At 52.3% G+C, this 26,051-nt stretch overlaps 9 protein-coding genes across 9 annotated transcripts; 4 read left to right on the top strand and 5 right to left on the bottom strand.

The window, feature by feature from the left end:
* Positions 1 to 233: 233 nt before the first annotated feature.
* Positions 234 to 2,823, bottom strand: P170DRAFT_120976 (uncharacterized protein). The gene is made up of 5 exons (XM_024842359.1): positions 2,215 to 2,823; positions 1,471 to 2,162; positions 1,090 to 1,415; positions 581 to 1,023; positions 234 to 490 (listed from the first exon to the last, which is right to left on the bottom strand). Exons 1-5 carry the CDS (start codon positions 2,417 to 2,419, stop codon positions 378 to 380), a joined length of 1,779 nt encoding a protein of 592 aa, XP_024708318.1. The 5' UTR covers positions 2,420 to 2,823; the 3' UTR covers positions 234 to 377.
* A 1,178-nt stretch (positions 2,824 to 4,001) lies between these two features.
* Positions 4,002 to 5,996, top strand: P170DRAFT_472898 (putative pre-RNA splicing factor Srp2; the record flags this gene model as incomplete). Its single annotated transcript, XM_024852993.1, has 7 exons — positions 4,002 to 4,053; positions 4,431 to 4,547; positions 4,608 to 4,613; positions 4,674 to 4,834; positions 5,328 to 5,401; positions 5,467 to 5,563; positions 5,616 to 5,996. The coding sequence occupies 7 exons, from the start codon at positions 4,002 to 4,004 to the stop codon at positions 5,994 to 5,996; spliced, it is 888 nt and encodes a 295-aa protein (XP_024708319.1).
* A 719-nt stretch (positions 5,997 to 6,715) lies between these two features.
* Positions 6,716 to 8,246, top strand: P170DRAFT_434741 (dihydroneopterin aldolase). Its single transcript, XM_024848783.1, has 2 exons — positions 6,716 to 7,835; positions 7,897 to 8,246. The coding sequence occupies exons 1-2, from the start codon at positions 6,969 to 6,971 to the stop codon at positions 8,098 to 8,100; spliced, it is 1,071 nt and encodes a 356-aa protein (XP_024708320.1). The 5' UTR covers positions 6,716 to 6,968; the 3' UTR covers positions 8,101 to 8,246.
* Positions 8,247 to 8,829: 583 nt separating this feature from the next.
* P170DRAFT_379378 (AGC family serine/threonine-protein kinase) lies at positions 8,830 to 11,246 on the top strand. Its single transcript, XM_024845482.1, has one exon. It carries the CDS (start codon positions 9,195 to 9,197, stop codon positions 10,947 to 10,949), a length of 1,755 nt encoding a protein of 584 aa, XP_024708321.1. The 5' UTR covers positions 8,830 to 9,194; the 3' UTR covers positions 10,950 to 11,246.
* Positions 11,247 to 11,408: 162 nt separating this feature from the next.
* P170DRAFT_434743 (putative cyclin) lies at positions 11,409 to 13,864 on the bottom strand. Its single transcript, XM_024848784.1, has one exon. The coding sequence runs from the start codon at positions 13,407 to 13,409 to the stop codon at positions 11,730 to 11,732; it is 1,680 nt and encodes a 559-aa protein (XP_024708322.1). The 5' UTR covers positions 13,410 to 13,864; the 3' UTR covers positions 11,409 to 11,729.
* A 157-nt stretch (positions 13,865 to 14,021) lies between these two features.
* Positions 14,022 to 15,911, bottom strand: P170DRAFT_434744 (uncharacterized protein). Its single transcript, XM_024848785.1, has one exon. It carries the CDS (start codon positions 15,611 to 15,613, stop codon positions 14,282 to 14,284), a length of 1,332 nt encoding a protein of 443 aa, XP_024708323.1. The 5' UTR covers positions 15,614 to 15,911; the 3' UTR covers positions 14,022 to 14,281.
* Positions 15,565 to 17,689, bottom strand: P170DRAFT_507739 (Dor1-like family protein). The gene is made up of 2 exons (XM_024854506.1): positions 15,765 to 17,689; positions 15,565 to 15,679 (listed from the first exon to the last, which is right to left on the bottom strand). The coding sequence occupies exon 1, from the start codon at positions 17,473 to 17,475 to the stop codon at positions 16,051 to 16,053; it is 1,425 nt and encodes a 474-aa protein (XP_024708324.1). The 5' UTR covers positions 17,476 to 17,689; the 3' UTR covers positions 15,565 to 15,679; positions 15,765 to 16,050.
* A 217-nt stretch (positions 17,690 to 17,906) lies between these two features.
* Positions 17,907 to 20,458, top strand: P170DRAFT_507741 (acid phosphatase DET1). Its single transcript, XM_024854507.1, has 2 exons — positions 17,907 to 18,064; positions 18,127 to 20,458. The coding sequence occupies exons 1-2, from the start codon at positions 18,050 to 18,052 to the stop codon at positions 19,957 to 19,959; spliced, it is 1,848 nt and encodes a 615-aa protein (XP_024708325.1). The 5' UTR covers positions 17,907 to 18,049; the 3' UTR covers positions 19,960 to 20,458.
* A 1,245-nt stretch (positions 20,459 to 21,703) lies between these two features.
* On the bottom strand, positions 21,704 to 23,036 carry P170DRAFT_434747 (putative cyclin-like protein (Clg1)). The gene has a single exon (XM_024848786.1). The coding sequence runs from the start codon at positions 23,019 to 23,021 to the stop codon at positions 21,969 to 21,971; it is 1,053 nt and encodes a 350-aa protein (XP_024708326.1). The 5' UTR covers positions 23,022 to 23,036; the 3' UTR covers positions 21,704 to 21,968.
* Positions 23,037 to 26,051: the final 3,015 nt, after the last annotated feature.

The following is a 26,051-nucleotide window of genomic DNA, read 5'->3' on the forward strand; positions in this document are numbered from 1 at the left end:
CAACTATATCCTACTCTCTCTGTTGAATAGAGTTGCTTCTGGTTCCGATTCCACCGCTCAGCTCTACATCCTCAGCTTTACTTCCTTGACCTTAACCCCGTGTCCTACTCTTATGTCCTGTACAAAAGGAGACCAGAAAAGCAAGTCGATTCGGTTTTGGGACAGGTCCCTTTTCGTCTGTATATAGATATTTATTTGAGTTAATTGTATTGAGTATTTCTCGACCTCAACGAAGAGAAGTTTAATTTGATTATTTATTAGCAAGTCGCTTAAGGATCATAATCCATTTTTGGTTCAGGTAAATGGGCAACATAATGATTCCAATCTTGTACTTACCGTCTGTTTCTAAAGAAACAGGGACAGGGAACGCTCAACGCTCAATCCAACAGCGCAAATTCTGGCACGACCAACGCATTTTCGCTATCCAGGACATACGCTGAAGTATAGTCTTCCTTGAAGATGACTCGCCAGAGCTTCGTGCCGGGTATATCTAGCGAGAAACATCAGCTTTGGGTTCTATGAGACTTTAAAACTTTCCCACGCGGACGAATATTGGAATGAGTCAGTAGATCCAACGTACGATACTTCTGCGGAACAGACTGCCTGCAGTCCAGGATAAGCCAGTCGGTCATCTTCCCCTCCTCGATCAAGGGGCGATAGAGACCGTGTTGCTGGAAGCGAGCGCACACGCTGTGGATCTGATCACCGTCGCGGAGCAGCTCGACGCCCCATGCCGGCGCGATAATGCGGAAGTCGACGCGTTCGTTGCCGACGCGGGACCACTTGCTTGAGATGCCCACTGCGTGGCCGACGAGGGAAGAGAAGCAGCGGTACCATTCGTCCTGGAAGGGGGTCTCGGGAGGGCGGATGAACTTGCTGGGGAGATGGGAGGTATCGGGGGTTGAGAGGAGACGGGAGCGCGAGAAGCATTTGAGGATGGCTTCGCAGAGGTCGGCGAGGCAGGGGAACCGGCCAAATGGGAAGGGCTCCAGTTGGGATACGTGCAGGGTGTATTCCACGAATCTGTTGGTCGATCACGTTAACAAGGTGTGTTCGTTGTCGGATCCTGGCACTTGGGTGCAGCATTACTTCATGTGTAGTCTGGTAGGGAGGAAACATATCATCTTGAGATCCTCCGAGGCCGAGGTCCTGGCGAGGTCCAAGTGCAACCATCCTTTCTCGTAACAGAGCCGGAGGCCGTCGTCTTGAAGATTGAATGGCACACTACCATCTTCTAACACCTTGCGGAGTACCTTGACCGCCTGCGCTGTGAGAAACTTTGACAAGGGAAACGATGCGAAGACAGCATTTTTCCGGAGGCCTCTGAAGACTCGAGATTCGTCGTATAATGATTGACTAATGAGTTCCTTTGTCACGGTTCGCATCGCACCATTCTTTAATGCTTGCTCATAGTTCTGCAAACCAACGTGTTTAATGCATGCCCTAACCTGTATCTTGGTCAATACATACCCTGAAGACGTATGAAACCAGTGCCTCAACGGCGCCGGGATGCCCTTTTGTCATGGTGTACAGGTAAGCGCGCGCCGATGAATCCATGTCCAAAGATGTGTCTGGACGGGAGCAGAGTCTATTCACTGCGTCTTCGAATTCTTCTTCATTGTAAAAAAGGCAGATCCCCGAGGACTCCGGGTCTGATTGCTCAGCAATGGATACACGCTGCGAAGGTTCCAGATACAGGGGGGCTTGCGCATCAGGAAAAACAGGCGATCCGCTGGTAGGACTCCCATAGGACGAGAGCAGGCATATTTTTGCACCCCCAGAAGCACCACTTTGGGATTTTATGGGACCTAGCCATAGCGCATGATCTGCAAATGATTCTTGGGCCTCGTCGATAATGAAGACGGTATTAGTGTGCAGAAGGTTCTCGATCTCAAAAAGACGGCTTTCCTCCGGTTGGCGTTGATTCTGTTGGGTGGGAAGGTCAGGGTTGTGCCTCCAGCCCGTAATGAGCTTCACCGACTGCCCCTGTTCAGCGTAATAGAACTCAAGAAGACGCGCAAGCGTTGTCTTTCCGGAAGATGGGGTTCCTCTAATGTGTACCACTCGCTTTCTGTCCAGCAACGCGGCAAGCTTCCTGACTGTGTCGGATCGAGGCGAAATATCCTGGGGTAAAGACTGAGGAAGTTCCGGCGGAGATTCGGCTGCTGATAATTAGTTCAATCACCTTTCATCAATGGCCTTGGGGGCTAAAACCATAATGTCGATGCCGGGAGAGAAGATGACCGCAGTCGTCACATATTCCTCCGGCGGCAAAAGAATGCTCTTGGGTCACTAGAGAGCCGGAAGAGCAGGGACAATGCATGTCACCTCTAAAAACGAAAAGACAGGGGCCAAGGGTGACTTTGACCATGCGCTCATGGCCAGGCAGGAGAGCGTGTTCCACCAATGTAGAAGACATGGTAGCGACAGATAGCAGATAGTAGGTAGTTCAAAAAGCCACAGAGAGAGGGGAAAGGGCTAAATTTATTAAAGGATGTAATTTCTACGTCAAAAAGCGGTTCGGCGATATACTCCGTAAGTATGACTCCATGGCCACGGCGGAAGCCGTCCCGAGTATATCGGCCCGACGTGAAACTGATGTGATCTTTGGTTCAGGCATGATTCAGAACCAATAGCACATCGGTATATTTGGTTGATGCAACTTGGATAGAATGGATTCTTGCATATTCCGTCCTCGAGCAGTTTGAAACCGGAAGAAACAAGGACGTAGGGATGATTTGTGCGGTGAACTGCGAAGACGCAATTGGCGTGTGGGATCTGAAACCGAGAGTTAACGGCAATAATTCTTGATTGAGTTTCCTGGTAAAGTAAAACCAGCAAGAATTATGCTTTCTCTGATATTATCAACGAAGACATAATGGATACTGATTGTGCCTTGCGATGAACTAGGGGCCATAAGTCGACGACGTTAGTATCAAACGCTTATCAAATTGATCAAGTGAATTGAAAGAGATATGATCTATTCAAGGAGATAAAATCCAAGGACAGTGCAGATAAGATTCGCTCCGAGGGATTCTTGATGAAGCTTCTGTAGAGCCTTGATGGAGCATCAAGAGAGAGAAAGGTACTTTATCGCAAGAAGGGGGAATGACGAAAGAACCTCCGGCAAGGGGCAGGTGACTCCACGTGACAGGGCCTGTCAGAATTCGCCACGAAGAATGAGAATGAGAATGTGCCTCCGGATGACATCTGAGAAGACTGAAGTACATGTTAGGATTGACTCCAGAGCATCCAGACAAGGCTGGGGAGCGCAGTGTTTCTTGTGGTAGCAGGCGGGGCCACGTGGATCCGCCCAGAGAAAAAGTGAGGCGGACCGTAACGCAAAGCTGTTTGGTTGCGCGGAGTATCTTTAGAGCAGCTGGTCAGACTTCGACTGTTCGACTGTTAGCACTCCTCCGTTTGCACCCTCCAACAAGACTGGTCACGGGCCTTTTTTTTTTTTTTTTTTTTTTTTTCTTTTTTTTTTTTTCTTTTTCTTCCCTTTTTGTTTTGCCTGGCGGTCAACACCCTCCATTCACCACTCTCTCGTCGCTCCTCTCATTCCCTCTTCTCTCCTCCTCTTCTGTCTCGATCTCATCCCCTATTCCTTCAATCTTCCATCGCCTTCTTTTCGGTCTGTATTCAAATCATCGCGTCGTGGCCTCTGCAAACGGAGCTACCACGGAACTGCTACTGCCCCCCAACTAGGCGTACCAAACGCCCCCCCTCTCTCCTAGTCAGGCCCACCAGCAAAACTTCTGGACCATCTCCGGCTCGGGGAAACCAGGAAAAACAAAGACCATTCCATCTATCCCAGAGAGGACCGTTCGCCATTTGAATCCTTGATCCCAGGCCCTGCTCTCTTGACCGGATCTGTGTTTCCTTTCTTTTTCTTGACTTGGCCACCGCAAGTCCCAGGGCCCAGAAACATCTAGCTATCTAGCGATTCCGTCGGCTATTGGACCCTCCATTCTCATCCGGTGTTTTTGTTTTTGTCCACCATGACTGAAGTTTCATCCACGCGACTCTATCTCGGGAATCTTCCCCGCAATGGTATGCAGGCATTTATCCATCTCTCTCCTCCGACCGGGTTCTCTCTCCCCGTCCGGTCAATTTGCGCCCCGGAGACAGGATGCTCCGATCGGATTCCCATGCTCCTCGGTTGCCCGTCATCTGCAACGTCAAGGCTCTGCTGCACCTGTTGTTCTTCCTGGTCGTGCTGCCCGGGGTATCTCCGTCTGAGAAAGGATTTTCCTTGTTCTGGTTCGGCGGCTTCTGCCTTGGAAGCCTGTTCTAACCGCCGGTGACCTGTTGACAACCTGACTAGAACCAACTTCCTGGACTTACTTAGACCTATTTGATTGCAATGAGCTAACATTTCTCGCGGCGCCGGTGACCGGCGCCCTGGGGTATTCCAGTGACCAAATCAGATATCGAGGAACATTTCAGTACTCATGGCTCTGGAAAGATCACAGAGATCAAGCTGATGAATGGCTTCGGTTTCATCGAATACGAAGATGCGATGGATGCGCGAGATGTTGTTCCAGGTATGTTCTTTTGGCCCGTCGTATGGTTGCGAACCGCCTGCTAACCGTTTTCCCATCTAGCGTTCCGTATGTAGTCCATTCAGCCGCCCATGAGGACGTGTCTCCATTCTAACGGTTTTCATCTAGATGGCAGTGACTTTAAAGGTGAACGGCTCACGGTGCAATTTGCTCGTGGACCGCGCCGTAAGGAGAACTTCCCTGGTCCAATGGATCGCCCGGCCATGCCTCGCCCTCGGCGCACGATCTTTCGCATGATGGTTTCCGGACTCCCGGAAACAAGTTGGCAGGTTAGCAGCCCACGTCCATTTTCCTTAGGATTTCCCGGACCCCATCCGGGGTGGCCGATCAGTGTTTGACCGATGCCCCCTTTTCATCTGTGCACATCCCTTTTGTTTCCTTTGTTCCTTGTCCCCCGTCCAGGTTCTTGAAAAGAAGACACAGCACGACCACTTTATCCATGGTGGGTCGGTTTGCTCAGCTTCCCAGGATTTATCTGGCGGAAAGGCGATATTTCTCAGCCTCGATGTACATGGACCCCCTGCAAACCGCAGGGCAGTTACCGGACGCTGGACGACCCGCCTTTGGACAAAAAGAGAGACCTCAGGCCGATATGGACACGGACCCTCTTAGGCCTTTTCTTTGCTTTTCGGTTAATACTCTGGTCTTCCCTTTCCCGACTACGATCCCTAGTCGTTTTTGTTTAGTCGCTGCACATCCACTTGATACCACCGGATTCCAAAATTTCACCTGGAAATGGACTCACACTCCGGGATTATCTAGGACCTCAAAGATTTCGCGCGTCAATCTGGCCTTGACGTCGTGTACTCGGAAACCGGCCGTGAACTGGGTAGAGGGTGGGTTCCGTTCACATACCATTATCCTTGGACGACATTCGGAACCTATTAACACCAAATTCAAGGTTTGTTGAGTTTGAAACTGCGAACGATCTCAAGACTGCCATCGATAAGCTCGATGGACGTGACTTCAAAGGCTCGCGAGTGAGCTGTGTCGCAGATGTAAGGGACCTTACCCACGCCTCAACCCGGACCAATCCTCATCCAGCTACAGATCCAGTCCTTTGATGATCGTACTTTCCGCGATCCCTACCGGTCACGATCTCCTCGTCGGAGCTACCCCCCTGTGGATGAATACGACCGAAGGTTCCCGGCCCCTCGTGGTTACAGCCCCCGTGCTCATTACCGTGAACGTTCTCCCATTCCGATGCGTCGGGACTACTATGATCGGGATGGCTACGGTCGTCGCACTCCCCCCCGCCCTCGGATTGAAGACTATCCTGCTCCTCGTCGTCCTTATGACGATCCCTATGATGTGCGACCGCCACCTCCGCCTCGCTATGAGGACCCATACATTCCTCCCAGGCCTTATGGACGTCCTCGGAGTCCTCCACGGGGTGAATACGTTCCGTATGACCGCCGTGGCTACTGGTAATTTATTTCGTTCCGTGTGATTTATGCTGCTTGCATGGCGGATACCCCCCCCCCTCTATGCTTCTCGTTTTGTTTTTTCCTGCTGATCATTTGCACTTTTTGCTGTTGATGATGGGCCTTTGCTCATTCACCGGACCATGGAGCGTAAATTCGACTTCATTGTCTGGAGTGGAGATGCGAGTCTTGCCATGCGCCCGCTGCGAAAAGAAAAAAGAAAAAGCTTCTGTTTTCCTCGACATGATAACGATGCGACTTCCTATGTGCCTGGGGCCTGTTCCGGGAATGAATCTCGCGACAAAACAGGATGGCTGTAGGAAATGGCCGATTAAAACTTCCAGCTGCTTTTATTCGCCCGGTTAGTTTGGACATCCAAGAACGCAGCAGCTGGCCTTGGTGTGTGAAACGCATCTCCCCCGGATCTCCCAACAAACCACCTTATTTCCTGATGATATTTGCCCTTTGACGAGGATATAATGTACATTTAACCACGAAATGACATTTTTGCGTTCGCCCACCTTGGCCTGCTTGGAAAACCCCACTGGAATTGACACTCGTATCGCCTCGCCGACCTCAAAGGAGACTGGACAATTGTAGTAAAAGGATCCCGGCACGACGGTCCATTTTTGTAGGGAGTGACGAAGTAAAGCATCAACGTTTGGGACGGACGTCATACAAGGCGCGATGAATCTACGGTTTGTCACCGGCGCTAAAAACCCCCACCGTCAATCGACCTTCCCAGCTGCCCCGCACAAATCGACCGACTCGTATCTCAGCTGGCTGGCCCTTGTGTGCAGGGTTTTTCCTCTCGCTCCTTGCCTCGCGATTTATTTCAAACCCGGTGAGATCGACACTAGGCCATCCAAGCTGCTTCTACCGATTCCGTCGCCATTGATTCTCCCATCTAGCCACAGGTATTGACGTCAGACTGCGTGGGCGACTGCGGACTCTAGGTTTCGATCACCGCCATCTCATCATGGCGCAACAACGAGTGAACGTACACATTCCCTCCCATCCGCCCGTTCTCGATAGTGTAAAGCTCCGCGACATCCAACTTCCCCTGCCGTCAGCCCCAGACCCGTGGCACCGCCCCGAAAAAGCCCAACCCTGCACTGCGTCGCTAAAGTTATCGTACTCATCCGCCGTCGCAGCCGCCATCGCTGACGATGTCTCGCTCTCTCTCGATTACGGCAAGCTATACCGTCGCCTCGAGGAGGACATCCGCCACATGGGGCAACGGGGAGAAGCTCCGGGACAACGCATGATCAGCGTGGAGGGCAGCCGACGCGAGGAGATGCTGCGGAAAGAACTCGGGCAGGACGTGCGTTTGACGGCGGGCATCGTCGCCAGCTGTGGTCTGGGACTGCTGGACGAAACGGCCGCCGGGGTGCGACGGATGTCCCATGTGCACCAAGGGATCCGCAGAAGCAGTGGCTCGGGTGGCCAATCCGGGCCCGCGAACTTCAACTTCAGCCCCCCGCGTACATCGAGCTCTCCCATCGAGAGTGTGTATGGCGAGTGTGAGGTCTGGTTGCATCTGCCCAAGGCATTGCTCCGGGCGGACGAGGGTCTGAAATACCGTAGCGTCACAGTGTGGGGATATAAGCAGGGAGACGATGGTGTCTCTGGCGAGGCCGACGAGTCTGAAAGACGCCCGGTGGTCCTCGAAGAAGAGTTCCGAATCGACGGCATTCGATGCTACTGTATCCTGGGGGTCAACTCCCACGAGAGGGTGGAGAAGCAGGCGGTGATCATCTCCTTGGAGTTCAAGGGTCCTGGCCAACTACCCTGGGGCTCGACGGTGGTGGACACTTATCAGGCGATGACGAGGGCTGTTGCAGAGGTAGGTGATCTTCCATGAGAGCGGTAATGCACACCATGGCTAATGCTACCTTCCCCCATAGCGAGTCGAAGGCACGTCGTTCCAGACGGTCGAGGCGCTGGCAACCTATGTGGCGCGCATTGTGACGGTGGAGTTCTCCAACGAGCGCGTGACAGTCAAGGTCGAGAAACCTAGCGCGCTCGCCTTCGTCGAGAGGTCTGGCGTGGAGATCACGCGGTCTCAAGCTTTCTTCGAGAGGCTGGAACTCGACGGCGGACGAGCATGATTTGGAGTCGTGACTGGGTTGATTGTTTTCTTGACTTTGATCTGGCCATGGGGCGGTAAAACGAATGTAAAACCACCAAGCAGACGTAGGCTTGATGCTCTGTATGCTCTGTATCCGAATACTCGGTAGTTTGTATAGACGATGACCTCAGCGCGTGACGGCCGTGCCCGATCAGGCTTAGCGGGCACGCTTAGCATCGGCGCCCCCTGATTGGCTGCCTTGGGCAGCAACGGGACCTCCGGCGGATCCTCCAACTTTTTGTTTCTTTCTTTCTTACTTCTTCTTCTCCCCCACCGTTTGATCGGGAATATCACTCCGAATCACCCTTCAACACCCTTGCCCTGGGATCCCCAGTCTGTTTGATTTCCACTCGATCTCATCTCCGGCCGTTTCTTCATGTGCCTGTCTGCGCCCACGCCCTCATCGTCCGCTTACGTTCCCCCCGCTGGCTGCCTTGCCGACTCCTCCGCGGTTTCCCCGATCGTGAATACCGACTCGGCCCTCGCTGTCTCTCGCGGTCCTTCCGCACTGGCTGGCTCCTCGGTTGTGTCATATACTCAGCCGTTGGGACCCTCCGTCAACGGGGTGATCTGGCTAGGGGTTCATGGTCCGTCCTGAAAAAGGGCGGACGGTAAATTGCTTTTGACCTGAGAGTTTCAGTGTCCGACAACTAGATTCGCCTTCGGGCAAGTGTGATTGGGAGTCTTGACTTCCTGGGCTTTTTCCGATTCCCCCTGTATTTGCCTCGCACCGGTACGTGGGTTTAATAGTTCCTCTGCCCCCTTACTTGTTGGTTTTCTTCCTCGGGTTCAAAAGTACCCCACTTGTGTGCGTAAAATGGCCGAGTCGCGTTCTTACACTTCTGCTGGATTCAGGTATCGCTGGCTCAGCCTTCCGGGCTTCTCTCCATTATTTATGGCTGAGTGGATGTAATCATCCGTGCCTTTATGAATCGTACTCTTGCTGTCGCTGTTTTCGCTCCGACATTTTCCGCATAGTCCTTCGGATCGCAACGCAAGAAGAGACAGGGTAAAGGGATCAACAATAGATCAACAAGAACTTCTAGAAAAAAGAAGGCAGAGAGAAAGACAGCAATGGATTCATCGACTAGAATGCAGGACGATCTCTCGGTGGGCGACGTATTTAGTCCGCAGGCGGACATGTCCCAGTCTCTCGAAGAGACCGGTATGAACGCCGCCCAAGACACCAACTTTCGCATGAGTGAATGCAGTCCTGAGCGCAAGGTGACGAAGGAACTTGGCGCGATCAATCCTTTTCCCGCGCCGAAATTGAATGCGATTCCGTTGGCCGGAAAATCGGACCGACGCAAGAAGAAGAAGAGACAGCAGGGCAACGAAGCAGCTTCCGCCATCTCCACCGTGCGTGGCTTTACTCCTAGGGGATCAGGCGATGAAGACTCAGACTTCTCGACTTCGAGCTCCAGAGCTCCTAGCTCGAAGCGGCACCCCGTCCCTACGAGCAATGGCAATAATGGCGGGGTAAGTGCCTTGAAGCTTCAGCTTGATTCCCTCGATATCTCCGGCGATCGTCCCCAAGACAGGGCTCCCAGTGACATCTGTTCCGAGACCCCAAGCAACGCCAGTGTTTGCTCCGACAGCGATCAGACCGAGGTCCTCACCAGTTACGAAGTTCCTTTGGATCACGACTATGTGAGCGCCGATGCTGCAGCGGAAGAGAATTGCCAGAATACCTCGAGTGTTCAGGATGTTCGCTCTCAGCTATGCCGTAAGATGACCACCGATGACTTTGAACCGCTGCTCTGTCTGGGCAAGGGCTCCTTTGGAACTGTGTTGCTGGTGCGTCATGTGCTCACGGGCAAGCTTTATGCGCAGAAACAGTTTCGAAAGGCCTCCATCACCGTCCACAAGAAACTCGTGGAGCAAACCAAGACGGAGCGCACGATCCTAGAGAGCGTGAACCGCCACCCTTTTGTTGTCAAGCTCTTCTATGCATTCCAGGATCACGAAATGTTGTATCTCATTCTGGAGTATGCGGAGGGCGGGGAGCTGTTCACGCACTTGGCGATGGAGCGTATGTTTGACGAAGATGCGGCCGCCTTCTATATGGCGCAAATGGTCCTTGCTCTTGAGCACCTTCACCAGAACGTCGGGGTGATCTACCGTGACCTCAAGCCGGAGAATTGTCTCCTAGACCGACGCGGACACCTCGTGTTGACGGACTTTGGCCTCAGCAAAATTGCCGTTGACGACGACGACCGCTGCAACTCGTCCCTGGGTACCATCGAGTACATGGCCCCAGAGGTCGTCCAAGGCAAATCATATGGCAAGGCCTGCGACTGGTGGTCTCTGGGGGCGCTGGGGTTTGATCTGCTCACGGGATCTCCCCCTTTCCGAGCCAATAACAATGCGAAACTCCAGGAGAAGATCGTCAAGCAGAAACTGACCATGCCGTACTTCCTCGGTCCGGACGCCAAAGACCTGCTCACGCGCCTGCTTCGCAAGGAGCCTTCCAAGCGCCTCGGATACCACATGCCCAAGGACCTCCAAACCATCAAGAACCACCGGTTCTTCCGCAAAATCGACTGGAAGGCCCTCGAGCGTCGTGAACTCGACCCGCCTATCAACCCCGTCGTGACGGATCCCGCGCTGGCCGAGAACTTCTCGATCGACTTTACTCAGCTGCCTCTCAGCCCCATGGTCGGCGGCTTCGACGATTCCATCACGGGCGCTCGCCGACCGAGCCAGCCAGGTATGTCCACCGGACATGACGGCTTGGGCGGAGAGACCGACCCTTTCGGTGGATTCAGCTTTGTCGCTTCAAGCAGCTTGCTTGACCACGGCCCGGGAATGATGGCCGCGGGATACTGAGCAGATAGGGAATTGATTATGGAGTCCAGTCCAGTCTTTTTTCTTTTTCTTTTCTAACCTTCTTTTAAAATCATACTTTTTTTCACTCCCTGTCAGTTTTTTCCATTCTCATTACCTTATTTCTTTTCCGGGGTGCAATTAAGCACATTGCACTACCATTACATACGCTACACTCTCGTTATTGAAACATAGCATTCATTATACTTACCCTCGTTCGGTTCGATCATCAAGAATCTTTTAAAACATAGACGAGAAGCATCTCGGCCTGCATAGAAACACATAGCCTCTCATCCAGGTAACAAAAGAATCAAGTACAGACAGGTAACTCAGCAAAGTAATTAATCACCTAGTTCAAAGGTTGTAAAGTACAAATTAGAAGAAACAGTCTTAATTTTCAGTTGACTTTCGTTTTAATTATTTTTGAACTTTTTTTTTCCTTTTTTCTTTTTCTATTCAATCCGTTTATTTATGTATTTGCCGCTTTAATCCATGTATTAAGAAAAAATCTCGGTCGACTTAGTAAAAAGGAGAAAGACAAAAAAGTTCGATCGATTTTTGAAGACGAAGAAAAAGAAGACTGAAGCCGAATATGAATCATCCGGGTCAATACCGATAATGATAATGATAATGATATATGCGATGGGAAAGGGGGAAAATGTAGAAAACAAGGGAAGTCTCAAGTGGAGGAATGCGAATCATGAGTGAGAATAAACGAAAGGAAAGAGCTTCCAAATGATACAGACAAGTGAAATAAACTGGGGAAAAGGGGGATGGAATCTATTATAACTCTCCTTCTTCGCTCCCTCCACCCTCGTCATCCTTATCTTCCGGATTGTGAGGATTGCTTTGTGAAGGTGGTGGCGGAGGCGGTGGTGGGGGTTGGCTGTCATTAAGGTGATCGGGGGGTGGAGGAGGAGGCTGCTGATGTTGATGAGGGTGGTGATGATCAGAAGAAGGTGGTGGTGGTGGCTTCCTGCTGCTGCTCCCTGAGTCTGAGGGCCGACGGCGTCGGTCAGGGTGGTGGTCTTCGTGTTCCCAATCGCCGCGGTATCGATCGGAGGATCGTCGTTCGGACCGTGGAGGGTCACGAGATGATGTCGGTGGTGCAGGAGCAGCCCCGTGGGACATGTTCTGTTGCACAATCTCGTCGATCCGTTGCTGGATGGGGTCGACGGAGGCACCCGGCGCCGGATTGCTTCCGGGTCGACTGTCGCTGTCTCGTCGGGAATAGGGCCGAGGAGCCGGGGGCAAGGGGTGTGGATGGCGATGCTGTGCGGGCGGAGGGGGAAGATGGCCGTTGGTATGGGATTGTGAAGAGCGTCGTCGGGCGGACGAGCTCTGCGACGGGGAGATGGAGGTCTTCTCGGACGGCGGCCTGTCTGGCGGCGCCGGGGCATCGGACCCCCGGCGTTGTCGTTTGGGAGATCGATCGCTGTGGGGATCTTGCGAGTCGAGAGGATTCTGGGATTCCGAACGCCCTCTAGCTTCGTCCTCGGGCTCTCTGGACCGCTTCTGTCCGTTGACGGGATGTGCTTCGCGCGGAGTGTTTGCCGGGCTGCCAGCGCGCGGAATCCTGGTCTTCTCAGTACCCTCGTCTGAGATGATAGGGGTGGTCGGGTAGTACTGGCTATGTTTTTGCATGGCATTGTTCTCATAAAGCTGTGCCATTCTCGTACACGCGCGACGCACCTGGGTCAGATCCACGTCAATTTGCTCCCACCACGGTTGGTCCGAATCGTCGTCCTGGAATCCCACATCGCAATGGCGGGCGGCGGCGTAGAGAGCGGCGGCGGCGATGGTACGGGCTGTGAACTGCAGGCAGAGGACGGTGAACATGGAGTCGTTGACAAAAGCCCATGCCGCATTGCGCAGCGGCTTGTTCTCGCTGACGCCGAAAAAGCAGATGAAGTCGTACAGAATGCGATACGGCTGCTCCAGCTGCAGGTCGAAGCAGATCGCTTCCAGAACCATGTCCTCGTGATGTAGGATAGTATCGCGCCACCTCCAGAAGTCCTTGGATTGCTCATCGACCACCAAGTTCGGCTGTTTCTGCGCCACCCGACAGCAAGCAACCACGATTTCTCTCATCCGCCGGACATTCTCCTCCACTTTGGTCGCGAGAAACAGTGACGTAGCGGCAATCGGGTAGGGGTGCATGCCGGGTCGCTGTGGCAGGTCGACCATGCTGAAGCGCATGAAGAACCGGTGGAGATAGACGGCGGCGGTCGCGAGGGTAAGCTGGGGGAGTTTCAGCATGATGCCGACCTGGGTGATGAAGTTGACCCCTTTACTGCGACTTGTGTTCTCGGCCTCCAGCTTCATGCCGTCGAGCTGCGAGGGCGTCCGTGTAAGCTCCTCGTCGGTGAAGAGCCATTGTGATTGAATCGCAAGGAGGACGGGATTTGAGGGCGCGGGAACAGGTCGGCGCTTCTCCGAGGTATGCGACGAGAAGGATGCCATGGAGAATGGTAGATGTTCTCGAAGGATAGGCGGGGACTTTTTAAAGCTGCCAACGCTGACGACAGAACTGAATGCGAGGGCACAATCTGGGGCCAAGCGTGCACACACAAAAAAGTGTCAAGCAAGTCGGGTAGGCTGATCGACCACTTCTCCCGGGTGATTCGAGTCAATGAAGACTAACGGAGGACAGAGAATTGATCTTCTGTTGACAATTGCGAGAGCTAATATATAAGACGTAAAGAGATCCTGTCAAGCATGACGCGACTGGCACCTCATCGCATCATGAAGACCAATCAATAGCACGGCTGTGTGCTTCTGGATTAAGGAACGTAGGCCAGCCAGCGCTGTCGGAGTGAAGGAGAGGCAATGTGACAGGGAGGTCAGAAGGGGGCAGGAAAGAGACAATAGAGAGATTATTCACGCAGTCTCTCTCTTTTTTTTTTCTGACGGCGGAGTGACCGAGATGGACGGAGAAGTTGACCGGTCACCAGAGAGTGAATGATCCGCAGGCGGAATGCGAGCCCCGGATCAATCAGTTCTTCCGGCCGTCCTGCCAACAATTCAGACAAAGAACAGCCTTCACTTGACGATTCATGGCAGGATGGGCAGTTCGCATACTTCAAGTCATTCATTCAGTGCAGCTATTCAGGTAAAATGGTAATGTCAATTCTGTGTACAGGTAAGGCATGGATGCACAGGTGGTATCATTGGTTTCCAAAATATCATAGGACCAGCTCTATTGCGTCCATCGCTTTGCTCCAAACTCCGGGCTTATATATAGGCTTGATACAGTAGATCAAAAATAAAAGATCAAAGCGAAAACCAAAAACAGGTTAGAAATATCGGGCGACAAAAAGAATGAACCCGGGGGTCTATTCTTCCTCGCTCACTTCACTCTCGTCGTCGCTAGGAACGTGGTACTGATGCGACAATGTCCCTTGCTGAGAAGCTTGACTGCGAGCCTCTTCTTCTTCTCGCGCACTTTCCTCAAAGGCTGCCTCCATCTCTGCGGCCAAGGCGTCATCGTCTTCAACTTCTTCCTCGGTCACCGGAGCATGCGACACGGGCTGCAGCCTTTCAGGCGCTGCGGGTCGCCCCTCATGTCCGGCGGGAGATGGGAGCCTCAGATCCTCGATCTCTTCGTCGTCATCTTCGTCATCATCCGCGACATTCATTCCCGGAGTATTGTTGGACGAGAAGTGCGCGGGGTTGATGTTGAAGCGGGGACGCGAAGGGGGCGGCGACCCCATGTCGATGATCAGGTTTCCATCGACGATGATATTAGATCCCGGTGACGGGACTGCTTTATGTGCCGATATCGCACCCGTTCCAAAATCTGGAGGTGTGGATGACTTTGGCGCTTCCACCTCAGGCCCGTCCTGCTGCTTCGCCTTCTCCGGTACACGAGGCTTGGGCTTTGGATTGGGTTTTGCCGCGGTATCTGGTTTCGCCGCCGCGGTCGGGCGCTTGGTCTGCCGTAGAGGATTCGTTTGCGGCTTGGGGAGAGGCTTCGGATTTGGCGAGGGCTTAAGGTTGGGGCTCGCAGTAGGCTTCTTGGCTGTCGGCATCAGCAAAGGAGTATTGCCTTTGCTCGGTGCGGAATAGGGTTCGGGGGTCGCATTGTCTGAGACCGACTTGTTATCCTCATCCGCATTGTCTTTGGGGAGAAAGTGGCGAAAATCATATGGGTTGCTTTCGTCCGCCGGCCCATCATCAACCCCGCTCGTGTCGTCCCCCGAGCCATGGTCGTCTTCCTGCAGTGTCCGCAACTGACGCAGCTCAAGCGCCTGTTTACTTGTCTTGGCAGGACCCGAGCGCAGGTTGAAGTTAAGCTGCGTTGCGACCGGCTCCAAGACGAATGCTTTCCGTTCAGCATCGAACACCAAGATCAAGTTGTGCTCCTCCGGTCCGGAAACGGCATGTTCAGGGTCCACACTGCCTTTATATGAAGAATTCAACACATTCTCGGAGTTCTGTACTCTGTCGGTGATCGTCAGGTTATATTGGTCTTTGACTCGAGAGGGCTTGATGACGGATCGCTGGAGCGGGTTCGTAGATTTCGACTTGTGATTGTACTGTATATGGACGAATTTGGAACGCGAGGCATCTTTTTTCCCTGCCAGTTTATCGCCCAGGATTATGGGGTATTCGGCCTGCTTGTTTGGGTCGATCAACCCGCCGGAGGGAATAGCGGAGGCAGCCATAGGGAATAGGTGCTGAGGAAAAGCCGGGTATATAGCCAGAAGTTTCGGTCAAGATCTATGTTCCTTCTGTTTCTCACACGAACTATAAGAAGGTCCTCATTCTTGTGGCAGGTTCCGGGAGGAGGGAGGGGAAAGGAAGACAGTAGCGGACCGGAGATCACCGCAAGGGAGAAACGTCACACAAAACACGGCGTCAAAGGAAGCGGAACAAAGCAGGTCGCAGAGCCCGCACCAGCCACGGACGGAAGGGTTTCAGAGGAAATCAAAGACGAGACAACGAAGCCCGGGGGAATCCATGAGGGAGAGAGAAGGGAAAGGGAAGAAGGTCCAGACAACGTTGAAAGGCGGAGGTCACCCGGCGCCCGACGCTAGTGCCCCGTTGGGTTTAGCGCGGGTGTGCTGACCTCCCCTTTTTAGAAACATCCGCTTTGTTTTCTCTACGCCCGTCGAGACTCTTTGTCCTTGGGATTCGTGAGCTGCTCCAGGCGTCCGGCCAACGCTCGGTGTTTCTGCGTCACCTCTTCCCACTCGTAGGCCACCTCGTCTGCGTCGTCTCCGTCACTCAGCTCGGTCAGAATCATCCCGAAGTCTCCACCCAGCCGCCCGAGACTAGCGGCACAGTAGAGGACCTGCGTGAGTAGACTCTCCCGCGAGCTTTTGTCCTGCACGTTGGGCAGATAGGCCCGCAAGGTTCCCGTCAGCAACTGCACCAGATGCATGGGAAACGTCGCCAGGGCCGAAGGGAGGGACTGCAGCGGGTCATCCTGCCGGGGCGCCGGGGCTGCTTTGATGCGCGCATCAATTCCCCGTAATCCCGCCACGGCGAGATCCGACTCGGACTGGTCCGGGGTAAAGATGTTTTTGTACAGAGAAACAATGGCGAAGCTCTGCTCACGGAAGATCTCAATGTACCGTTTCAAAAACTTCTCGGTTTGGTGCCCCGCAGACCACGAAGTGGCGGTGCCGTCCTTTCGCTCAATGCTCTGCGTTCTCCGCTGCGTCTCCTGATCTGCGAGTTCCCGCAAGGGGTCCAATGCCTCCAGCGTAGACACCAGGTTCGCCAGTCGACAGACCAGAAACAAGGCTCCCAGAGCACCTTCTCCGGAGCCAGTCCCACCATCGCTCCGGAGGCTCTCCAATTCGGGAGCCACTCGGCGCATCCATCCGACTGTCCTCATAGCCGCGGCGAGTCGAAGGTTCTGAGCCCGGAGACCGGCAATAAGGTTCGTAGTCATATCCTTCATGGCATCCTCGGCTTGCAGCACGACATCCTTGACCAGCGGCGAATCGGGATACAGGGTTTGCAGTCTCTTGATATGAGCGTATAGGTCCAAAGCCGCCGAGTAGGTTGTAGAAAACGAGCCCGTCGTCGCACCCGAGCTGGCCGCGGCGGAAGAGACCGTCGTCGACAACAGAGTGGGCAACTCTAAAATATCGGAGAGTCGGTCAACGTTGCGCGCCAGCTGCATGGCCTTTTTGCGCTGCTCCAGAGCCACATTTTCCGCGGCGCGGCTGTACTTGGACGCGAATTGGACGGCCTCTTCGTCGAGTCTGGGGATTGCATCTCGAAGCTGCTGAGCGTCTCGCGTCAACTGGGGGATTGAGGTGCGCAGGTTTGATAGGCCGTCGGAGGAGGTGATGAAGGTCTTGTGGGAACGATTGGACAGGGCTTGGAGCGAGAGCAGGGTGGAATGGGAGGATTGCGCTAGCGACTGAGATTCGGTTTCTTGCAACGCCTGCAGAGAGAGGGTGGGCAATCGATTGAGGTATTGAGCCGTGGTGACGTTGTGCTCGGGCGCCAGAGAGGAGCCATCCGGAGAGGCCAGATGGGGAGTCAGCAGCTCATACAGATAATCGGCCATGGTGTCAACCGGGACGACTGCGAAGAGATGAAGAGTGGAACTTGTAGACTGACGCGGAGGAATGGGAACAGGCCAGATGCCCGCGATAGCCGCTACGGCGCACCACGCGGCAACTTGCGCAGCATCTCCGACGGCGGCCTGAGGCAGCAGCACCGGGAGGGGTACGGGGGGAAAGTCCAGGGCTCGCAGGGTCAGACTTGGGATCTCAGCCTGTTTCGTTATTCAGACGTGCACTATAGATGATCTCTTTTCCTAAACACCACCCCCGGCAGGTTGACTCTCGAGAACGACCGGCGTAGAAGGAATTAGTAAAGCACCCGCGCCAAACGGGCTGACATCACCGGTGCCGCTAACCGGATCCAGTCATTCTCAGGTACTTCCCTTCCACGGGCCCGCACTTGGTCTTTTTCTCTCTCCATATCCCTCCTGCAGATCCATCTCGGCCTCAGGAGCTGGCTAGGAAGGTCCCGGTGGGCGCACACGGCTAGCGTCTTTCTTCTGCTTCCTTCTGTTCCTTCAAACCTGGTCTACATTGGAACCCCGTCCCTCTACATACTACCGCAAAGCGCCAATCATGGGCAAACCACGGGTGAGCTGTCTTCTCGCTTTCGTCCCTCTCCTCTGGAATCCTGGTCTTCTCATACATGACAGATGATTATTCTGGTGCGTCACGCTCAGTCAGAAGGAAACAAGAATCGTGAAATCCACCAGAGCATCCCCGACCACCGCGTGAAGCTCACCGCCGAGGGACATCGGCAGGCCCAGGAGGCAGGGACTCATCTGCGGAGCCTATTGCGACCCGACGATACCATCCACTTCTTTACCTCTCCGTACCGGCGCACTCGGGAGACCACGGAAGGCATTTTGCAGTCTCTGTCCTCTGATTCTCCCTCTCCGACTCCCTTCCCCAGACACACGATCAAGGTGTATGAGGAGCCTCGACTCCGCGAGCAGGATTTCGGAAACTTTCAGCCATGCTCGGCAGAGATGGAGCGGATGTGGCTGGAGCGCGCGGATTATGGCCATTTTTTCTATCGGATCCCCAACGGTGAATCGGCGGCCGATGCCTATGACAGGGTCAGTGGGTTCAACGAGTCGCTATGGCGTCTCTTTGGAGAGAACGATTTCGCCAGCGTCTGTGTCCTGGTCACCCATGGTTTGATGACGCGGATCTTTCTCATGAAGTGGTACCACTGGAGCGTAGAATACTTCGAAGATCTGCGAAACATCAACCACTGCGAGTTTGTTGTCATGAAACTCAACCCGGATAACGGAAAGTACGTGCTGCAGAACCAGCTACGCACCTGGTCCGAGCTGCGAAAGGAGAAAGAAGCGGAAAGACAGCGGGAAAGGGCTTCTAAAGGGCTTGGGCCGGCGGCGCCTTTAATGCCGTCCGACCATTCGGTGCCTATCAGGCGCACATGGGGCGGTTGTCCTGACGGATGTAACCATGGCGTGCGGAGAAAAGGCTCAGTGCGTTCGTCCCGACCCAATGCGGCGGACGCACATAAGAGACAGAACGAAGCCAGTCGAAGTGCTGCCATTCAAGAGACCAAGATTGATCATCACCATCACCAGGAGCCGTCGGGCACAGTTTCCACGAATTCGACAGCTCAGGTGGAACAGCGGACGCTGACAGCTCCCGAGCCAGGGCTGGGAGACCGCTCAACAGAGGCGAAACCTGTGGATAAAACTATCCCCTCCCCGCCTCGGAGACACGATTTCCATAGGCAGGATACTTCCGTGACTACTCATGTCTCTCATTCCAGACTGTTATCAAATGATGGGGCCGACGCCAATGAGAACGACAACTCCAGTAACAAAAGCAATGACAATGATACGAGTCCTCAAATTCCCCGATCGGTCGGCCCAAGTCCAAGCCCGATTCCCAAACGTCCGGGACTGATGCACTTGCACCGCGACAGTGAGGATCATCTTCTCCATCCCCCACGGTCAAACTACGGCCTCTATCATCTTGGTGGTCGGGACGGGGGCGGTTCTCTGAGCGGAGCGAACAGCCTCGTTCCCTCCGAGGACGAGCACGAGATCAAGAAACGCGCCGCCCGTCGGCCTCTCCAGCATCAACCCAAGTCCTCTCAGGACTTTGGCAACGACGGCGACGACGAGGGCAGTGGACAGCATCAAAGATTGCGTCGAACGCGGTCCCACAATCACCACCATCACCACCATAGTCACCGCTATAATCACAATAACACCCTAGCCCCCGGCAGGCGACATCTCGCGCAGCAGGTGGGTATCAAGCTGACCGAGCGAGGTCAAAATGACCACGACTACGACGGCAACGACGACTCTTCGATCCAGAGCCAGAACGAGTCCCAGCCCCTGCATGGATACCATGATGAACACGACGATCACGATGACGACCACGACCTTCATGACGAACACAACGGCGACAGGACCGACGACTCTAGCATTGAGGCTCAACGAAGAGAGGACCAAAGTATCCGAGGAAGCGTATACTAGTCCGGCATCGTTCCCTCCACAGACATACCCTTCTCAAGCCAACACCTCCACCCTCATATTTTAATGACCCAATTCTCTTTACGACAACGGCCAATACTTTCCTTCCAAGCACTCGACCCCTTTCGGTATTCCATGCGTTCTCTCTTCTTCCTTTATTTATCTTATCGCCTTCAACTCTTCATCTTTCGGCTCTGCAGTTTTCTTTTTTGGAAGACTCCTTCCTTGAGTTGTTTTTGGTACTGATACCCAACCACTTTACTTCCGTATTATACTCTACCTTACCTTACTACATTGGACTACTATACTATACTACAAGCATACATTGATAACTTCTTCTATTTCCTCGTTCATCAAACGATTCTTCCCCACCCCAATATTTGCTCTATCTTTCTACCCTCTTGGGTTTCGTTCTCCATTGGTACATTCATTCATTCTACATCAAACTATAGATGACCGACCTTCGCCCTATACATAAATTAGACACACATTCCTTGCATTTTACTCTCACAGATACATGGTAGGCAGAGAGGGCATTGAAAAGGAAAAACTCATTCATTAGGTGCAACGATAGTGATTATCAGTACCACATATACCACATGTGAACAACCCGTATTGACAACAAGCAAAACACCATGTCAAAAGGATAAGAATCATTTGACTGTTCTGACCTCCAACGCCGTGAATACCTAGCCGCTTACCTACCTAGTCCCAATGGCCATCCATCCATCATCGAAGTATCTTAACCGACCGATGGTCTAAAACCATGCGCGTCATGTCCTGGCTCAAGAAATCAAATCTACAAAGTATCAAGACCAAGAAAGTATTGCAAATTTTCCAGAAAGAAAAAAAAGGGTAGATTGAATTTTTTTTTGATCTTTTTCCCGCAAGTCATCGGTTTGCTTCTGGAAGTTAATCAAATCAAAAGTCTAACTTACAATCAAGAAAAAAAAAAGAAAAAAAAAGTTGAACAGAAAGGTAAGTGAACAAAAACACAATGACACAGGTTGTTCGATCACTATCGAGAAAAGAAAGAGTAAAGAAACCAAGAATAGACAATAGAAAAGATATGGGACGAATGGGGGTGTATCATTTTTTTGGGGACATGAAAACAAATTTGAATGGAACAATTCATCGAAGACAATCGTAGAAAGAGAAAGAGAAATAAAGGTAGGCAACAACTCGGCAGAGTTCTTGGAGATAGAAAAAACCGAACAAAGCTTGTTGGATAAGAAAGAAAATTGTAGGCAAAGACAACGAAAAGACGAATCTGTCAACCGTAAACAAACAATGCAAGACAGCGGGGAATCGAAGAGAGAATTGGAGAGATTAACGCCATGGTACTCAAGGCAAAGATAAAGGGAGAAAAAAAAGAAACCAATGTGCCAACAAGAAAGTCAAGGGAAGGAATCTATGGAATAACATTCGCCAGGTGAAATGCCCAACCCAGATAAAAGAATCAAAAGTAGTGGAGAAGGCAAAGGAAAAATGAGCGCAGCAAGGTAACAAAACGAAGATCATAAATGTCGTGACTTTTCACTGCAGAGAGCGAGAGGCTCCGAGAGAGGGCTTTTCCCCTGAGGATAAACACTCTGCACACGATGAACAAAAGCTTTCCATAAACAACGAAATCGTACCAAGTCGGGGAAATAGACGAAGCTATGCCGTATCGTAAATGCGTTGAGAGCTGTTGTAGATTTGGCAAAGTCGACCCAATATCGCTGTTTGAAACTTTTTTTTCTGTTTTTTTGTGCTTTTGGGGCATAACACAAAAAATGACGACCGCAGGTACTTTTCAACGAAGATAAACCGAAACTGACGGTGAGAGGCAGAATTATCATCAAAAAACGAAAATAGAAAGACACGGTATCATCAAAAGAAGAAAAAGTGGTCTAAAAAGGGGAGGCAGGCAATTAGAAAGAAAAAGAGAGAGCCAACGAAAAACCAACAGATGACCGCCATCGAAATACAGTCGGAAGCAAGGTACATCAGTCGACTTTTTCTTTTTTTTTTTAACCGGCAAGGATCGGTTGCATAGCACCGAAGGGGCCGGCGCACATGTAGTTTTCAATGTGCTTGGCACAATACAAACATCCGCAGGAGGAACCGTGACCAGTCCAGACACTCTGTGCGAAAGGCAAAGCGTAGGACGGCGTGTGATGGTACGACGGTGGTTGCGAGCGGGGGGCCTGCGGGATGTATTGCTGGGGAGGAACCCAGGTCCGAGAATAAGGCGGAGGGGGGTTGCTGTACGCCCAGGGGCCAACCGCGTAATAATCCGGCGTGTTGGGGCCACTGTGAGGTGCAGAAGGGGGCGAGTACTCTGAAGCCGCGGGGTTTAGCCAAGAATTCTCAAAGTGGGAGCTTCGCTGATACTGCGGAGGAATGGGACCTTCGGGGGAAAGCATGGGCTTGGAGACTCTCGGGCCGCGAGAAACATTGGTGTCAATCGGAGCCAAGTTATGGCGAGTCTCTTGAGCGCGAGCAACGGTCTTCGCGCGCCAGGTTTCCCAGTGAGAGCGCCACGATGCAAATCCGTCCTGCTTGTCGTAGATGCGGTCGTGGATCTTCCACTCAAAGGCGAAGAGCCAGTCGAGCTCCATGGAATTCAACTCGCCCACGGGGATGTTGCTGACCTCGGCCCACGACTTGTTCTGGAAGGTGTTGTCGTCCAAGAACTTGCTGCCCAGAAGCAGAGCAACGGTGAGCATGCGGTAGACCTGCCCACTGCCCGACGCGAACACCTTGGCGGAAGAAAGCATGCGCATCCGGCAGGCCAGATAGTAAAGACCCAAGAGGATGGTCGAGCTCGGGAGGCGAGTCGACGACAAGACCTGAAAGACGTATTTCCGGAATTGAGGCGGGACCGACGTTCCTGGGTAGACGCTTCGCGCGAAGTCAATATCTGCTAGGTTGATCTTGGTGATGTACAAAGCATACATTCCCTGAGCCATCTCGGCCACGAAGTCGGACATCTGATCCATCTCATAATCCAGGTGGGCGGCAACACCTCCAGTGGCCTTTTCCTCCTTGTGCGGTTGCTGCTGTTCGGGCTGAACCATCATATCTTGTCGGCGGTACTGCGACGCAATACCGTTGTCCATTGGGGGGAATTGGACGTTGCCACCACGAATGGGGGGCAGAACGTTCGCAGCGGCCATGGGACCGTAGATGGACTGGTTCATCGCCGCGGCCATATCTCTGCCAGTGCGCATTGAGTGGGCAGATTGAGGGTGCAAGTTCATCGGAGCGGGTTTGGCGTAGCAGGCTGACTGGGAGTACTGCTCGATGAATTCACAGCCGCTCTGAGAGTAGCGAGGAGGGAAAGCCGAGGGACCCATAACGTAGTAAGGCTGCTCAGTTTCCAATCGGCCACCGCTCGTGATATGGGGAGGGGTAGGAGGGAAGCCCGTCTGCAGGGCAGGCGCGTAGAACGACGGCATAACAAGATCAAAAAGAGAAGAGAGAAATAAAAAGAAAAGAAAAAGACCAGTTCAGGACGGGGACGGAAGACAGCGGGAGTACTGTACAGAACAAGATCGTCTCAGTCAGCAAAAGAAAAGATCCCACAGGAGGGATATGTCCCAACCGACAAGGGGGGTTCGAGAGCAACCAAGTTCAACACCAAAAAAGAAAAAAAGACAGATACGAACCGTCTAAACGTCCACCACGCCCTGATCCTGGGTGAAGAGCGTTGCTCAACGAGCCGTGGCTCTCTGTATGACGCAGTTCAAGTCTCTTAGATGAATAACATGGATGTACAATTCAGTAAAACAAGCAGGTGTAAAGAAATTGGAGAACTGGAGAAGGAGGAAAAGAAAACGTTGAGCGAAATGAGCGTAAAGAGCGGTCGCAGCTGGCGTGTTTTGATTGTTCTTCCTTCTCTGGTCCGGTCTTGCGGGAGGCGAGAACCTGTCAACTTTCTTCGGGGCGATTTGACTTCCGTATTCAACTCTCTATGAGAACACGAGACGACTCAAGGCGATGAAGATATGAAGCGGAAGAAGCGGAAGAAAGGGCGACGGTAGGATGTCACCTGAGATGTGAATCTGATATTACACACACCGGGACAATTGTCCGAGAGGAAAATTCGTGGGAGGCGAGACGGAGAGGATCGAGATATTTTTTTTTCTTAAATTCAATGTTCGTGTCTTCTTTTGAAGAAGCAAAGAAACACTTAGGAAGAAGAATAATAAAAAAAATCAAATCGATTGAAACAATTTCTCTCGCGTCAAGTGGAAATACTCCGGACCACGATAACAACGACACTTAGTGAAAAGCTCGTTGAAAGAAAGGGAGGCGGAAAAAAAGAATCGAGAGGAAGAAGAGGAAGAAGGGGGAGGAACAAGGCGAAGAGTGGTGAGAGTTCAAGAACCAAGGGGGAATGGCGATTGAACGTGGAGGAGAGAGGATGGGGAAGGGAAGTCGAGAGGAGGGGGGAGGAAGGGAAGGAAGTAAGAGCAGGCGAAGGAGAGAAAAGGCGAGAGGGACTAGTGGTAGGAGGTGTCAGAGTCGGTCGGCCCTTCGTGAGGGCGGGTTTGCAGGCGGTGGTGAAGATCTCCGGGCGCTGTGGGCGTTAGTCAGCCTGGCCAGCCGGGTCTGCCTCCGGGTCGGATTGGATGGGATTCTGCTCGAGTCTTTGATTGCGCTCGACGGGGCATCTAATAGAATTCCGTCTTGCACATCAGAGACGGAAGTCACACCCCTATGGTTGTTATTATTATTATTATTATTATTATTATTATTATTATTATTGTTATTATTATTATAGTAATTTCATGCTCCGACAGAAATCACAGGCAGAAGAGGATGGAAGCATCGTCCTACCGGTCGACTGCCTCTTCACTGCCACCGACACCTCCGTAAGAGTCACCAACCCCTAAGAAATCGAATTGGGCGCGACTTTTAAGGATTGGTTTAATAATTCCCACGGCCCATTCTGTCTGGTCGGGTGGGCGGTGGATTCCTGTTTGGATTTGATTTGATTTTTATTTTTATTTCTACGGAGTCATTTTTTAATTTTATTTAATTGGATTTCTAAATGGGTTTGGTCAGGAGGACCCGGAATGAAAAAGGGTTGACCTTTCCCATCCTTGGGGTGGAAAAGAAAAAAAAAAAAAAAGAATTGCCCACATGAGCATGACGATGTTCCAGTATTGTCACATCCAAATGGCCGCCTGCCTACCGCCCGCCAGGCCTCACCAACCAGAAAAATCCAGCAGGCGGGAAAAGGCCAAAGAGAAACCGTGGGAAGTGGGAAAGGGGGCCAGCCAGCCTGTAAAAGGCCCCGTACGGAGACACTTGAATGAAGCGATGTGTTTTAGAGTTTGCATTTTTTTTTTCTTTTCACTTCTACTCCGGTAGTAGAAATATCCTTTCCCCTAGGATGATTGTGATTTATTACGAAGTACTCCGTAGTTCGACTATTATTTCTTTTGAACCCCATCGTCCGGTTAGTGTCCAGTCTACAGTGATTACGGAGTAGTTGGTGGTCCGTCGTAACCCAAAAGAGTGAAGCTTGCCAGATACATCACCAGAACGGCCAAAGACAAAAAAAAAAAAAAAAAAAAAAAAAAAGACCCGTTGGGTGGTACTCTAAAAACTCCCAGTGACGACGGTCGGAGACCCGAACCAAAGAAACCCGAGCCAAAGAGACCCAAGAAAACCAACCTCAAGCCCAGAACAGCGACGGTGGAGCCCCGTTGGATGCATTGAACGGATTATTCAGCTGTCAGAGAGAATGGATTGATGTAATGATTAGGGATTAGGCGCTGGAGGGTAGATTGCATCCGTTTCCCCTTCATGATTAATCCTCCGTGAATAGTGGACTAATTCAGGAATAAATAGACCGGGCCGGACGGGCAGACCAATGGCTACGGATGCTTTCTGATAGATGGAGCGTCCATTGCATGAAGCGGCATCACCTGGCATGGGCTGGGCGCACTCTGTAAGGATCCCTTCACCGGCGCCGCCCGAGACTTACAGAGAGGACAGACGGATTCTGTTAGTCAGAACATCCGAATTAACTAAACGATGGTCCGTCCCTCAGACTTGCCAGGGGTTCGTTCTCCAGTCCAACGGCCAGCGCGACGAGG

This window comes from Aspergillus steynii, assembly GCF_002849105.1.
Source record: "Aspergillus steynii IBT 23096 chromosome Unknown P170scaffold_2, whole genome shotgun sequence".
In the NCBI taxonomy this organism is placed as follows: Eukaryota; Fungi; Ascomycota; class Eurotiomycetes; order Eurotiales; family Aspergillaceae; genus Aspergillus; species Aspergillus steynii.

What these genes read in the sequence shown, in the direction of transcription:
- P170DRAFT_434744 (XM_024848785.1), bottom strand. Translation starts at nt 15,613, where the DNA reads ATGGCTGCCTCCGCTATTCCCTCCGGCGGGTTGATCGACCCAAACAAG.
- P170DRAFT_434747 (XM_024848786.1), bottom strand. Translation starts at nt 23,021, where the DNA reads ATGATGGTTCAGCCCGAACAGCAGCAACCGCACAAGGAGGAAAAGGCC.
- P170DRAFT_434741 (XM_024848783.1), top strand. Translation starts at nt 6,969, where the DNA reads ATGGCGCAACAACGAGTGAACGTACACATTCCCTCCCATCCGCCCGTT. An exon ending in TGACGAGGGCTGTTGCAGAG is followed by an intron (nt 7,836 to 7,896) that starts GTAGGTGATCTT and finishes CTTCCCCCATAG; the next exon opens with CGAGTCGAAGGCACGTCGTT.
- P170DRAFT_120976 (XM_024842359.1), bottom strand. Translation starts at nt 2,419, where the DNA reads ATGTCTTCTACATTGGTGGAACACGCTCTCCTGCCTGGCCATGAGCGC. An exon ending in CTCCCGGCATCGACATTATG is followed by an intron (nt 2,163 to 2,214) that starts GTTTTAGCCCCC and finishes AATTATCAGCAG; the next exon opens with CCGAATCTCCGCCGGAACTT. An exon ending in CCTACCAGACTACACATGAA is followed by an intron (nt 1,024 to 1,089) that starts GTAATGCTGCAC and finishes ATCGACCAACAG; the next exon opens with ATTCGTGGAATACACCCTGC.
- P170DRAFT_434743 (XM_024848784.1), bottom strand. Translation starts at nt 13,409, where the DNA reads ATGGCATCCTTCTCGTCGCATACCTCGGAGAAGCGCCGACCTGTTCCC.
- P170DRAFT_507739 (XM_024854506.1), bottom strand. Translation starts at nt 17,475, where the DNA reads ATGGCCGATTATCTGTATGAGCTGCTGACTCCCCATCTGGCCTCTCCG.
- P170DRAFT_379378 (XM_024845482.1), top strand. Translation starts at nt 9,195, where the DNA reads ATGGATTCATCGACTAGAATGCAGGACGATCTCTCGGTGGGCGACGTA.